At 41.9% G+C, this 15,053-nt stretch overlaps 2 protein-coding genes across 2 annotated transcripts in view; one reads left to right on the top strand and one right to left on the bottom strand.

Moving 5' to 3' along the window:
* Positions 1-15,053, bottom strand: part of LOC311428313 (uncharacterized protein) — a 290,619-nt gene that overhangs the window by 220,641 nt on the left and 54,925 nt on the right. The gene's annotated exons all lie outside the window — the stretch shown is intronic.
* Positions 4,705-14,482, top strand: LOC311428303 (ubiquitin carboxyl-terminal hydrolase 42-like; the record flags this gene model as incomplete). Its single annotated transcript, XM_084539822.1, has 14 exons — positions 4,705-4,781; positions 6,318-6,428; positions 6,588-6,690; positions 6,895-6,962; positions 7,119-7,189; positions 7,721-7,803; positions 8,722-8,833; positions 9,211-9,351; positions 9,546-9,646; positions 10,110-10,251; positions 10,932-11,213; positions 12,019-12,107; positions 12,642-12,697; positions 14,469-14,482. Exons 2-14 carry the CDS (start codon positions 6,338-6,340, stop codon positions 14,480-14,482), a joined length of 1,353 nt encoding a protein of 450 aa, XP_084395948.1. The 5' UTR covers positions 4,705-4,781; positions 6,318-6,337.

Genomic DNA, 15,053 nt, shown 5'->3' with positions numbered 1-15,053 from the left:
AGGAGCCAAAGAGAGAGTTTTCACAAGTTTCCTGTGTATAAATGACGGTGATTCGAGTCAGAGGTGTGCTTGCTTTGCGAAAGATGGCCAAGTACCTGACTCTGCAGAGTTCTATAAGTAATTATATAATTAAAAGACCTTCGTGTGCATTCCGACTCTGGGTGCTTATTGGCGCGGTGCACTCTGCACGAACCTGCAGACAACATCTGTACTCAGTGTCATGCCTACAGACAACCCTTTACTGTTGGGACCTGCATATTTTTCTGTGCATTCAACACAACCCCTTTGGCACAACTAGTTAACCACGTAGCTGCCAGTCCACCACTCAGTTGCACTTGTGAAGAGGAAAAGCTATTTCCATCTACTGTAGGAGCACATCCTCTAAATGCAAGCTTCACTCAGCTGGTCATTTACTGCAGGACAAGATTTGAAAAGTGTTGTTGAGTTCTGGGTTTCCTGCTTACAGGAAAAATTAAGTGCTAGATCGCCCGCTACTCCGCTTTGTCTGCTGCATTTAATGGAGATTAAACTGATTTCATTTGCTCCTCCGTTTATGGACAATGAGCTGAAGGAACAGGTACAGCACATTAGCCTGGAATGCCTTCCCTCCCAACCAAAGTAAACTGGAGCTGTAACTAACACAAGCAAAAGCAAGGCTTCTGTGTTTTCAGCTGAATAAAGTTCCAACAAAATCATCCTCTGGGATTTGAAGCTTACTTCACATGACATGCCAACGACTCTTTTCCCTCCATTGTAAAGCGGATCCCTGCTGTTAGTTGCTCTAGAAGCAAAGGAATCGTCGGTTTGGTTACCAAATAGCCGCTTCTGCAAACGAGAAGTGTTGTGCTCTCTCTTCCCTTTGAATGACTCCACACTTCTCATCAGCTACTGGATTGCTGACCTAGAATCAGAGAACATCCCAAGGTGGAAAGGACTCCCAATAATCACCAAGTCCAACTGGTGGCTCCACACAGGACCACCCCAAAGTGAGACCCGATGTCTGAGAGCATTGTTCAACACTTGTTGACCTCCGTCAGGCTCGGTGCCATGAGCAGTGCCCTGGGCAGCTGTCTCAGTAGCCAGCCACCCCCTCAGCGCAGCACCTGAGGCGCACGGGGCTCGGCGGGGCGGCCCGGGAGGGGAGGACGGCGGGGCGAAGTGGCAGCTCCCTCAGAGCCGTCTCCCCGCCGCCTCGGCCGCATGTCGTGGCTTTTTCGTGTCGGGGCTTTTTCATGTCGTGCCCTCGGTCTCTCGCCGTGGGTGAGATGCTGCTCCCCAGCGCGGACCCCTTGCGCGCGGGGCCTGCCCGCGGCGGCGGCGGGAGGGAAACCCCAACCCCAAAGCCCTCCCGGCAGGGAGAGCTCGGGGTGAGGGCCGATCCGGCACCGACAGTAAACACACGCCGGAGGAAACGCTCTGGTTTTAGCCATGAGCAGCGCGGCCAGGTTCAAAAGGCGTCACGCTGGAGCTCCGAGTTCGGCGGCGTTCCGAGGCCGTTGTGGCGGTTGTGGAGACGGCCCCGGCTGAGGTGGCTGCTGCTGTCGCTGCTGTCCCCTCTGTCCCTGCTGTTGCTGCTGTTGCCGCTGTTCCCGGACCTTGGAGACCCCCGGCGGCTCCCTGTGCCAGGCCCTGTGGCCCCGGGGAGCTGCCCGCCGCCTCGTCGGCCAGCCCAGCAGCAATCCTGCCAGCACAGAATAGCCCACTGCGTTTCAGGGTAAAGTGACGATTAATTTCTATTTCCTGGCCTGGGTGCTGCTTTCTTCTTTAAGGAAGCTTCAAGGTTAAAGGTTCAACTCAGTTATGTCAGGGTTCAACTCCGTTTCGTGGAGGGGCTCTTGTACGAAAGCTTAAGCTGGGATTGACTCTCTGCTAAGCGGAGGCCAAACGTGGACCTACTGAGAAGCAGGTCCTAAGTGATAACATTTTCTAAAGAGACTGCTAAACACATCTGAAGAGTGCTGCTGCAGAACTCTGAATGGGGGGATAGCAACTGTCTTAAGTGATCTGGAATCTTGAATTTACTTTTCAATGGACAAGAGGTGTGTCTCTCAAGGCAAACAAAGAGAGGAGTAACACCCTCTCTTGTCACTCATGTCAACATAAATTTATGCTCAGAGCGTAGGTGTAGGAACAGCATCGGTATGTATATGGAATATCGGGAGAGGAAGCTCTATCGGTATTTACAGTTTTTCTACTATCTTGCCAGAGAGACGTCATCTCCAAATGAGAAATGGATGTATTTTGAAACAGTGGTGGTGGATCGGATTTCTTCTTTCTAGTGTTAATATTTGCTCTTGAATCGTACTTAATACCTGGTAACACCTCAATCAGTTGTCAAAAATAAACTTAAAAATGTGTAAGGCTTATCTCATTGGTCAGTATAAAGATCAAGGTCTTCCCTTCCCTTCCCTTCCCTTCCCTTCCCTTCCCTTCCCTTCCCTTCCCTTCCCTTCCCTTCCCTTCCCTTCCCTTCCCTTCCCTTCCCTTCCCTTCCCTTCCCTTCCCTTCCCTTCCCTTCCCTTCCCTTCCCTTCCCTTCCCTTCCCTTCCCTTCCCTTCCCTTTTTTTCTTTTTTCCTTTCCTTTCCTTTCCTTTCCTTTCCTTTCCTTTCCTTTCCTTTCCTTTCCTTTCCTTTCCTTTCCTTTCCTTTCCTTTCCTTTCCTTTCCTTTCCTTTCCTTTCCTTTCCTTTCCTTTCCTTTCCTTTCCTTTCCTTTCCTTTCCTTTCCTTTCCTTTCCCCCCAGTATTGTTTTTCTGTTCTCCTTCTCACTGCAGTCTTGATTTTGTTTCTTGTCCCTTAAGTATGTTTCCAATGTGTTGCTGAAACATTTTCCCTTTCAATCCTACAAAAGGAGCTGTCACTGGTGAAGATCGGAGCTTATCCCTGAGCCCAGGAGCTGTAACCTTAGTCTTCCAATCGGACAAGGACGACTTCATTTCTCATGTAAATGCATTTGTCAGGTTTGCGTATTGTTTTTTCAGGAATGGAAAGTGTGTATAGAATGGATTTAAAATCAATTTTAAATGTAAAACGTCAAGGCAAAAAAGTTCTAATTACAACCTCTGCACACAATTTGCCAGCTGTGGGACTAGGAGTTTTCTTATTTACTGTGTTTTGTTTAACGTGTCTGAAGTTTAATGGACAGCAATCAAGGCGTGCTAGAAATCTGAAAGCACTTTATGCTTTGTTCTCTCCATCATTTTGGTATAACAAACTAGCTTATGTTTTAAACCCTCCATGAGGTTAGTGGTTTCCCTAAAGGTAACAAGTCCCTGTGTGCTACAGTAAGACAGTAACAAAACATGAACTATAGAAGTTCATCCTGTCATTATTCAGCTTCTGCCTATGGACACACAACTACGCTTATTTAAAGCGGTATCACCTTGAAACCTAATCAGCATTTTAAAAAGGACTTTGTAGCAGTTATTGGCTTTTGTCCTGGAGGGCTGAGGTTTGTTTTGTTTTGTTTTACATTCAGCATTTCCGTTTCTAGCTTACATTCCCCTGTTATTTTGCATGAGGAAAGCATGCAACTTTACAAAGTAGAACGGAAGGAGCTGCTTTTTAGTCTAACTTTTCAGTTTTTCATAGGAGTTTTAAATGTGGTAGGAGTAAAACACCAGAAGTACTGCTGCCAAAGTTATATTCAAACTCGTCTTTCTTGGAGAAGCAGAAGAAGCCCAGGGAGAAATAAATTTGCAAACATGCTCTTCGTGCTCTCCTTTCCCAAGATTTCTCTGAGATATAGCCCATCCTCTGTGGGTTTTGAGGTATATGGTTCCCAGGAGTGAAAAGGAGGGCCAAACATCTCTCCTCTTGGATCTCAGCATGCCAGGGCTTTAGTGTACTGCCACTTACAGCTCCGCTTTTTCACCTGGAAAAAGCGACCGCATGATGTAGACTGAGGAGCCCTCACAAATTAACTTGCCGTCACCAAGTGACGCCCATGAAAGGTGTATTTAAAAGCTAGGCTCATTATAGAATCACAACAAACCCCTCATGACTGGTGCAGTAGACAGTGAGGTAGAGGGCGAGCCCTGGAAAGACAGAAGAAAAGTAGCAGTGAGTTCTGGGTACCTTTGTGCAGACGAAATAGAAAAACGCAGGCAGTGAAGTAATAGTGTTCCGTTACTAATGCCAGCAATAGATAATTGCAACAATTATCTATTAGATCATAGGTACTAATTAACAGATAATTGCGCAACTCCAGAAATCAATAAATAACTGATTCCCCTCAGAGAATGTCTTCTACATTTTTATATTAAAAAGACTCCAGAGTTGTAATGGATTAAAATCCTACGGAAGGGAAAGAAATGGCATCAGCCACTAGTTCTGCAGAAGCGAAAAGTAATACTGATAGAGTTTAGATGGAAATTTTCACTTTGTGTGTTTAGTTTGGGGATTCTTTTTAAATCATTCATACCAGCGATTTAGTTCTTAAGGCTGTTTCTTTGAGATTAAGTGACAGGACTTCTGTTACTCTTTTCTTCTTGGAATGCTTCTTGATATTCTTACGTCAGCCAGAACTTCTGTCTCTGTTGCAGATGTGAACAATGACCGTAGCTAAGAAGCCCAAATCTTCAAAGCCTAAAAAGCCCTCTTCAAGGCGGTCTGGCAAATCCAAGAAACCAAGTCCTGAAATACTGATGTCACGCACCGCCAACTGGGGCCGGATAGTGCCTGCAGAAGATTCAAGCCGAGTCTCTGTGGCCCAAGGACGTGGAGGTGCTATTTACTGTAGATCATCTGAAAATTCTAAGGCTTTTGCCCCAAGAGATCTAAGTAAGTGTGTGTTTTATCCTGCCTCCATTTTCTTCAAAGCAAAAGTAGAAAATGCAGTTCTTACTTGTTGCACTGATAGAGAGGGGGACTACTGTGAACAAAGACTTGAAAAGCGAATCCCCTAAGGCAACTGAAGTGACTGATGTTACAGAAATTAATTTTGATATATTTACAGTCAACAGAGAAATATGGGGAGCTTTTTGTAATGCACAGATTCCTCCATGTCTTTTCTGTTTTGCAGAGAAAAGTGTTTGATTGTTGCTCTTCACAGCTTCCATTTTTCACAGGTTTTTTGAAGGATAACATTGCTCAGGAAAAAATCTGGTATCTGTAGGGGTACCGTCATTCCTAGTTCCTAGTTTTTACGTTTTTACCGTATAATTTCACGTCTAAGTTTGTGGTTTAAGTTATAATAAGGAAAAAAACAGTAGTTGAGTTAATCAGGTTAAAGATTATAGATGGAGAGGAACTTGGCATTAGGTGCTACAAACAGAATGGCAGTTAGCCTTGCCTTAGAAGAATTAAAATGGTTGACTAAAGTTGTTTGTTTTTTGTTTTTTGTTTTTTTTCCCCAAAACATTGTGTTGACCAGCCAATTTGAATTTGGTGGTATTAAAGCTGTCTGCAATAAGTTTTTCTGGTTTGGATTGTAGCTAGCTCCTCTAGGTGCTCCTGCAGAATAGTATTTTTTTAAATACCTTTCTTCGAAACAAACAAACAAGATCTCTTTTTAAATTTAACTTTCTTGCAGTCGTTAATGATGGAATTGCTCCGCCACAGAGCATTCTTTTTCCACCTGAGAAGATTTGTATGGATTGGCGAGAAACACAAAGTGTTGGAGTTGGCCTGTACAATCTTGGCAACACATGTTTTCTTAATGCTACTCTGCAGTGTTTGACCTACACACCCCCACTTGCCAATTACATGCTTTCTCTTGAGCACAGCCAGTCATGTGAGTACTTTCTAACAGTATTTTGAATCTGTTGGATAGCTCTGAAGGTGAAAGAACAGCAGTGATTCTGTGAGATAAGCTTATTTGTCTGATTTTACCTGTAGCAGCTGGCTTTGAGCACTGTATTAGCAGTGGGCTCCGAATAGCATATGGAGTGCAATTAATGCACCATGGTTTATTTAGTTAGTTATTTGTTTGTTTGTTTGTTTATTAAAGGATCATTTATTGCTTCATGGGAATAATGAAGTGCATTGGACAGTAATGCATTTAGTAGTAATTTTAGAGAGTAATACATTTTGCAGCCTGTGGAGTTCACATTCCTGTCAGCCTTTACAACTGCGACTTTGCAGTAGTCTTTTAGATTTCTCTTCACAAAATGCATTTGAATACAGGCTTAGTGGATATTTTTCTTCTGTCAAGTTGTGTGAAATGAAATGTTACAAGACTGTTGGGACATTGGCATCTTGGGAGAATAGAATGTAGCAAGGAGAGTGGATATTGTATCTATAGTTTAAATTGTACTTAGATGTTTGTAGGTATGGATATTTCGCTGGACTGGGATGCTTTGTTCTTTCACTCTTCAGGTCGCGAACAAGATTTTTGCATGATGTGCACGATGGAGACTCACATTAACCAGGCCCTGCGTTGCACTGTTGATGCCATCGAGCCTATGCATGTTATCAGTAATCTCAGTCGTAAGTGGCTTCAGATGTGTTTCTTTTCGATAGCTTGTAATCTTCAAATAATTATTTGATGTGTCTAAGTGGTTTTAACACTCCAATGAAGAGAGATTTTAGAAATACAAGAATGATTTCATTTTTAAATGAGGTCAATACTATCATCTTCTTATTTAGGAATAGGACAACATTTCCGTTTTGGCAGTCAAGAAGACGCACACGAGTTCTTGCGCTATACTGTTGATGCTATGCAGGAAGCGTGCTTGAACGGAAGCACCGAGTAAGCATAAACAAGTTCATTTTCATACATTCTCTAGCACCTTCTAGTCCTTTATTTACTCTCAGAAATGATCTCTAGCACCTTTTAGTGCCTTATTTACTATCAGCAACGAAAGTCTACATCATCCTTGGTTTTCATCAAACTCTTTGAAGAGTTAACTCTGTGCCTTAAATCTTCTGAGGTCTGATTATAATTTATTTCCAGATTGGACAGATCTTCTCAAGCTACCACCATCATTCATCAAATATTTGGAGGATTTCTAAGATCAAGAGGTACTTGAAAAAATATTCCTGTCCTTAGAACTGATCTGTGTCTTTTGTCGGTAGTAAAGCAGTCTGTAGTTTGTCTAAAGTAGTATCTGTCAACAACTTGAATTTGGACAGTTAGTCTCCTTCACATAATGTTAAGCATTTATATTTTGCTTCCAGTGAAGTGCTTGAATTGCAAAGCAGTTTCGGATACGTATGAGGCATTTCTTGATATCACTTTGGATATAAAGGTAAGATGTTTTCTAAATATAATTCATGATGTTTAAGTACATGCATAACTTTCTAAATTAAACTTGTTTAACTTAAAAAACCAAACCACATATAATGTTAAAACATAAGAGCTTGGTGGTGCTAAGGAAGTGGATTGGACTTTGTCCTTCCATGGAACCCATGTAAATAGTCTCCACATTTGCATTGGGTTTAAGGGGAAAGAATTCTCTTTCTGCAAAAATTATAATGCTGTCCTACTTCTTTGTTGTTCTACCTCAATATACATCTAATTGTTAGACTGATGAATTTGTCCCCAGTATTGATGACAAAGCACACTGTAGATGCTGTCTAGGCAACTGGGAAAGTATTTGTTCCAAAGTCAAATGCCTTCCAGGTGAGGTCAATGCTGAGCATGCTCTTTCTGCCTCCTTCTTCACAGTGCTCCTAGTAGATCGCTTGAGTATGTTAGTAAGATTCTCTTATAAACTACTAGTATGTCTCTGGAATTTTGAATTACGGTGACTTTACGCTCTTCTTTCTCGCTGCTCTAGGCGGTTTCGTCTGTTAGCAGAGCTCTGGAACTCTTTGTGAAACCTGAAGAGCTGGATGGAGAGAATTGCTATAAATGTAGCGAGTAAGATTTTGACGAATTAGGTCTTAATCCTAGATGTCAGTTTTCTATGTTGCATGACTCTGTTGGACTACCTCTAAACTTTGGATCTACTTACAAGTTTTGTGGAAGTTTATAAAAGACTTGGATTTTTGTTTCCTTGGAGGGGGGAAGTCTTGTTCATAGGCATTCCCTATGGGTTTGCAATTCTCTGGCTTGTATTTTGCCATCAGAATTCAAAAAGAGCTACTTTTGTTCTTTCTATTTATTAGCTCTCGACAGTACTTTTCTTGATGTAAACTGCCCAGTTTCCGTTGTTCTCTGGGCTAGTGGCTAATTTTCACTGCTTACACCGTAGGTCCTACCTTGGAGCGGGCAATGTGTCAAACTGAACTATTTTGTTTCAAAGGATGGCAGATGGTTTCAGTGTCTTTCCAGACAAGCTCAGTACATGAAGACTTCCTACTGTTAAATGTCTCCCTCCTGTAGAATGACCATGTGCTTCTGTTGTATTTTTGATGTTGATAGTCGACCTATGTTGGAGATTATTTGCAATTTCTAGCCCTGGGGACCAAGGCTCTCTCGTTCCGCTTTCAGTATTTGTATTTCCCTTGAAAGCTGAAAGAATGTATCCAGGATTGGAGTTCAAATAGCCACTTTTGTAGACCAAGAAATGGTACCTTGCCATCCAACCTGGTCATACCCTTTTGTGAGAGATTCCTGTTCCCGCTATGCTCTGAGTTGTTGGGAAAATTTACCTTCTTCTCTGTATTAACAAACCTGACACGCAGTGCATGGGTTTATGAAAAGAAAAAAGACCAACCTATTATGCAAGTAAATATCATTCAAATAGCATAGGCATGCGTGAGACATTAAAAGGAGTTTGTTTGGGGGGCGAAAAAAGAAGATGCCTTCAAACACTTATCTCTGCTTGTTTTTAAGGTGTAAAAAGATGGTTCCTGCGTCCAAGAGATTTACCATACACCGTTCTTCCAAGGTTCTCACAATATCACTGAAAAGATTTGCAGATTTCACAGGTGGAAAGATCAACAAGGTATATTTACCACTGTAATGCAACTATATCATTGTGTAATGGGACATCCCCCAAAGCTGAAAGTTGTTAATATTTTCAGACAATAATTGTAGACTAACGACTATGGCTTATTCTTTCTCTTAATATCAATAAAGTTCCCGCTTGACAAGAAGCATATGCTTTCCTCTGAGAAGGCTGATTCATCAGGAAACAGTTCTCTGCAACTTCTAGTCTTAACCGTTGTTTATGGGAAGACTTATTTGTAGTGAATCAAGAAATATATTCGAGAAATATATTCTAGAAATAAATTCTAGTCTGTGTTTTTTGGAAGTGTTTTTCTCTGGCTAGTCCACGAAGTACTCTGGGATAATTTTTCTATCTTCTTGATGTCTCTTTAGGAGGTGAAATATCCGGAGTATTTGGACCTGAGAGCCTACATGTCGCAGTCAATGGGAGAACCACTGCTCTATGCCTTATACGCGGTGCTGGTACATCACGGTGTCAGCTGTCACTCAGGACACTATATATGCTATGTAAAGGTAGAAGTCAACAGCATTTCTAACAGGGTAAAGGTTGTGCTGGCAAACCAATTAAAGCATGACTAGCAGCTACTGTTTCTAGGGAAAAAGATTTCATTATATTTTTATTTGACATGTGTGTATTTTGTTCCTATCCGTGATTTCAATTGGAAAACGTGCAATTCACCTAAAGAAATCGTTGTCTTTATTTGCAGGCTGGTAATGGACTTTGGTATCAGATGAATGATGCTAAAGTAGTGCATACTGACATTAAAAGAGTTCTTGGTCAGCAAGCTTACATACTTTTTTATATCAGGTAATAACAAATCTTAAAATGTGTTCAGAAGAGATTTACTTTCCTGTTATTGATATTTTTCTGTTTTGCAAGTGTTTTTCTTGCTATCCCGGGAGAAGATTATTATTTGTCTAATTCAGTTCTGTCTAACCTGAAATTCTCTGTGTCGTTTATTATCTTTTGTTGCTTGGCCTTAAACTGCAGCACTCATGTAAATTGCTATCTATGTGTTATCTGTAGCTGGCTAATTTAGAGAAGGAGAGAAATGAAGGTCATCTGTGGTGTAAGAATGAATTATTGCTCTGCAAGTGATAGTCTTAGTAGGAAGACTGTTCTCTACTTTTCAGTCTGTAGTCTTGGCGAAGCCTTCTGTAGAGAAGGCTTCCATATCGTATGAGCTGTTCCTCTAAAATGATAGGATGGGATTTAATCCAAGAGTAGGCTGAAAGAAAAACTAAACTGCGATCACTGCTCTTTTCTGAAGGCGCTATGATTTGACACTTGGAGAACGTGCGTTTTACTTGCCAGCACCATCTTATCCCTGTTCATTCCCTCCTGGTCAGCAGGGAGCTAATAGTAAGCAGGCTGGATTTCTGGGACCACGACTTCTTCCTCATATGATTAAGGTAATTCAGGGAAGCGGGAGGGCAGATAACGGCACCAAACTGCTAGTGGGTTTGGGGTTTGGTGTGGGGTTTTTTGTTTGGTTTTCGGCATCTTAGTTTTGTTTTCCTTCCAACGCTGCAGCTTTCTTCACAGCCCTCATGCTACAGCCAGAGTCATTCAAACAGTGGTTACTGCTAAATTGTGCAGCCATGCGACTCCATTACTTTATACCTCCAAGACAGCTTTCTAAAGCACAGAGAGCTACGCTCTTTGACTATTTAAGCAGAGTGTACTAATCCTCAAATCATTTAAAAGAGGACTTGTTTTTCCTATCCTCGTCACTTTAGCTAAGACAGGGAAAACTAAATGTCTTATTCCTGAGCACCAGAACGATTACTTCAGGCTTTTCAGGGTATGTTTAAAGGGGAAAATAAATATATTTGGGAATAGCAGCAGGTAATGTTAAGTTGCTTGGCTGGTTTTCAAAGATGATGTTAATTTGATACCAATCTGCAGTAAACCAAAAGCAGGAATTGAATACGCTTATTGGACTTGCATTTATCCTTAACGGGCAGTGTGTTTTTCTTTTTAGGTGTTAAGACCATTTGTAGAAACACTCAGTAGGAGAGTTTTGTGTTTCAAAATGTTACATGCAGTGTTTGCGTTAATCCATCTTGCAATTTCTTCTTTTTAAATACAGAATTCAAGCCGTTTAAATGGAAATGGATCCATAAAAGAGGACGCAAAGACCACTGGTGTCACCCTAAAAAGGCCATCTTCAGCACCACCAATGGCCTGTGTTCAAAACCAGGCAATTACCAGGCCTTCAATGACTGATACGTCAAGAAAACAGAAGATCACCATCAGTATTCACAATAAATTGCCTGCTCGTCAGACTGTGTCACAGCCTGACTGTCTTAGCAGTGCTGTGGAGGATGAAGATCTCTACCAGGCTGTTCCTTCATCCACAATTACAAATTTGGTAACGCAAATGAAGCAAATGCAAACAAACAAAAAAGTTTCTGATGAAATTTTTGTGGAGCCAACAGTGAATGAAAATCCTAAACTCAGCTCTGATAACACAGTCCCTTATGGTGCAGAATCTTCAGGAAAATCTGAGGAGGAGTCAAAGGGCTTATTTCAAAGGAATTTGAAATGCAATGCAATGTCCTCTAATGGAATTTTGGTTGGAAAGGTAGTCCGTACATTGCAGCATTCCAATTCTTCCTGTCAGAATGCTGACAAAGGAAGATCCCAGCATGAGCTGCCAAAAACAGATTCACTAAATGGTGCTATTAGGTTAGTTAATGAATCTAAAGAAAACGGACTGAAACTTGATGATTCCACTTGCCGAGTTGAACCTGTTAAACCTTCTGAGATGTTCTTTTCTAAAACAAATGGATCGCTTGAAACATAGATTTGCTCCATCGAGAATTTCTCACCTACGATGTATTCGGGAGTGTTTATTGTGTTCCTAATTCAGGTGAAATACTGAGAAAACACAGCACACATGCGATCGTAAGACTTTGTGGTATTATCCCCTTAGAATTTGCAGACCTGAGCTTACATTAGAACTTGTCAACTTAAGCTCAGCTGAGATAAAAATTCCTAAGTTTCATAAAGTAGATTTTGGGGGGTGAGTTGGGGTTATCTTTGAAGTGTAGATAATGCATACAACTCACAGCGGTCTTGCTTACCATTTAATGGAGACATTCTGACAAGACTAGTCCTCAGTACTACTACAAATAGTATTTTTTTGTCTGCTGACTTGTGCGTTTTAATTGCAGATGCCTGGAGCTATGCCTTCAGTCAATCGAGAAGTCATCACGGAGTCCTTCACAGCCAGCCAGCTGAACAGTTTGTCAGAGGAAATGAGGTAAAATGAGCACAGTCTGATTAAGACAAGACTTTATGGAAGTTCGTTACAGTTTTATCTGTCTACTAATAGTATTTAATGGAAGGATTTAAATTAGTACAATTCCATACTGTGTGTCCAGTGTCACGAACAGAACTAATGAACAGCACTGAGCATATCACTCTGATGCAGGTTGGTGCCTCAAGGAGAACTTGTGTTCCTTTATAGAATGTTTTTCCATTTTTCTCCACTGTCTGGAGAAACACTGGCTGTTCCCCGCTCGCCCCTATGCCTTTTTTCTCAGAGCAGCAGGTGGAAGGAGACAGATGCGTTTGCTTTTTTAGTGCAATGGCTTCAGAAGCAAGAGGGGAAAAAGCACTTTCTCTGGGAGCTGAAGAAGGTGTCCTAATCACAGGAGAGGTTTCTAAATGGCATATCTTTGCAAGCGTTCCTGTAGTCCGGAGGTTTTTGTTTGTTTGTTTGACGTTGGAAGGTTTTACTCTTAATATTCACGTCCTTCAGCAGAAGTGAGAAATGGGTTTTTATTTTATGCAGTGTTGCGGAACCTCCGAAATCTCCTGGGAATGATGAATACCTCGCCCAGTACCAATGTGATGACCGTGGAGACAAGGAGAAAGCAAGAAGATCAAAAGAACGTGACCTCATTTCAAAAGAAACCGTTTTGTCCGGCAAAGAGTCTTGTGAGCCTGGTGAGAAATTGCGGCAAACTTCCTCTCTCAAGTCTGACACTGAATGTAGCTCTAACAATCTTTCTTCCTTAGCTATTGCAGATAGACGCCAAGATACAAAGGACAAGACTAAAACCACTGAGAAAGAGCATTACCGAAGCAAGAGGGAACATGCTCCTAGTGAAGAGAAGGAGAGTCAAAAAGCAGGTCCTTCCAGCAAGAGGAGGTGTTCTCAGAGCGTGGAATTTGTTGAGCAAAAGAGTCACAAGCAGGAGTACTGGGAGGGAAGCAGGTACAGATCTTTCCCTCGTGAAAGAAACAGCCCTGAGAATGGCAGAAGAGCAGTCAAATATTCAAAGTACAGATCTGGCAGCGGAGGAAGATCAGAACAAGGTAGCAATAGGTACTACCGATCCAAAGGGGAAAGAAGTTGGAGCAGAGAAAGATACTATCGAGACGAAGCACGGAGATGGGAAAGATGTGGCTATTACAAGGATTACTATTCACCTCATGCGACAGGAGACAGTAGAGAGAGAAAGTTCTCTCACGGCGATTCAGCCTTTGACAGATCGACTGCAACTTACTACAGCAGGTCACATAAGCATTATCATTACAAAAGCGGATGGCCTCACGGTTCCCTCTTGAGAGAGGAAGATGTACGTCGCTTTAGCACACCCCGAGCAGACTTGCATCGTTGCTCGGTACCTCAGCAACATTCCAGAAGACATTCTCGTGAAAGACATGTGCTTCCACCTGTGTCAGCTCATTTGGAGAACTGTCGCCAGAAAAATGAAACAGAAGGAAACAGAAAAAGAAAATATACCCGTGCAGAAGGTAGTGAAAGTGAAATAGAAAGGAAAGACAGAAAGATAGAAAAGGAGCTTGTAGGTGGTGAAAAAAATGCAAAAATATCACAAGTTCTGGAAGAAACAGAAGTCTAAGGATAAAGATGGAGAGAAGGATTCCAAGTAAGCAAGGATTCCAGCATACTCCGCATTTTTTATCCTAATTCTTTTCTGGGTGCTTCTCATGTCTTCCTTTTTTTTTTTTTTTTTTTTTTTTTTTTTTTTTTTTTTTTTCTGGTAGTTTCTAAGTTCTTTAGATAGCACCAGCTGGCTGGGGATCATGTTGTTAGGTTGATCAGTGAAGACAGGAAAGCTCTTGCTGAATTGTGTCAGAGCACTAGCTTTGGACCACATAGTTCGAATCACATCCGTACACCATTCCAGATTAGGTTAAAAGATTTTTTCTGCTTGCACATATTCCAGAGCTAGCCGTTGTTAATGATCTGTGTACAAACCAGGACCTATGGTCCTTCAATCTGACGGCTTAAGTTTGCTGCATCTAAAGTAAGTTGCGTGTGCACAAAGCACCACAAAATAGCTGACATGCTGCAAATCATCACCTGTGGTAAAATAAATCAAGTTTCATATAGGCAACAAGTGCCACATCTTTTTTTCCCTTTTTAACTTGCATGTTTCTTTCAGACTTCATGATTTGTGTTTCTGTGCGCTCCGCTTTGACAATGCCAATCGCAAGCGTAAGAAAAAGAAGAAAAAGGAGAAGAAAAAGAAGAAAAAGGAGAAACACCAGGAAAGCAAAAGGCTCCTTGGAACACTTGGATCCTCGTTTCCAGAAGATAACGCGGGAGAAGAAGGAAGAATGCCATCCTCCAGATGGCTCTTCATGTCAGTAATGCAGAAGTGAGAGCAGTAAACAACCTTACAAGGAAGGGAAGACTTCCAGTGCAGGCGAAAGCAAGAAATACTGCTCCATCGCATCCAACGACTATACTAAAGGTAAGCGGCCGCAGCGTGTGTGAGGAATTCCTTTTATATTAATCTCGAGATTATTTCAAACAGTCTTGAAGTGCTTGATGACTTAACAGTCTGCAGATTTATTATCAAATCAAAAAAAAACCCCACTTGGTAGACTATTTTTTTCCCAGTTTTGAATGGCCACTAGGAAAGAAGGCCTGAAATAAAGAGGTTAAAGGCAAATGGTTTTCATTTGGTTTGATGATGAAGTGGCAAACAAGAGGAAGAGTTGCAAGCTCCCTTCTTAAATTCAGTCCAGCCAAGTAGGAAAAGTAAATGTGGACAGCTGTATCTTGGCAAAGAAGATAGTAGGGAGCAAGGAGGTTTAGCAGTCAAGATGGAAGGTGATGCCATGAGGCTTAGAGGCTAGTAATGTTCTAATGAACATGGCCAAGTCTTGCGCTGGGCAGCCTGCTTGGGTCCAAAGCCTGCAGTCCTCCCCAAGATGTCGGCGAGGGGCT

Source organism: Aythya ferina (genome assembly GCF_964211825.1).
Source record: "Aythya ferina genome assembly, contig: HAP1_SCAFFOLD_42, whole genome shotgun sequence".
NCBI classification, from domain to species: Eukaryota; Metazoa; Chordata; class Aves; order Anseriformes; family Anatidae; genus Aythya; species Aythya ferina.
The sequence above is the reverse complement of the archived record's forward strand: the minus strand, read 5'-3'. Positions and strand labels throughout refer to the sequence as shown.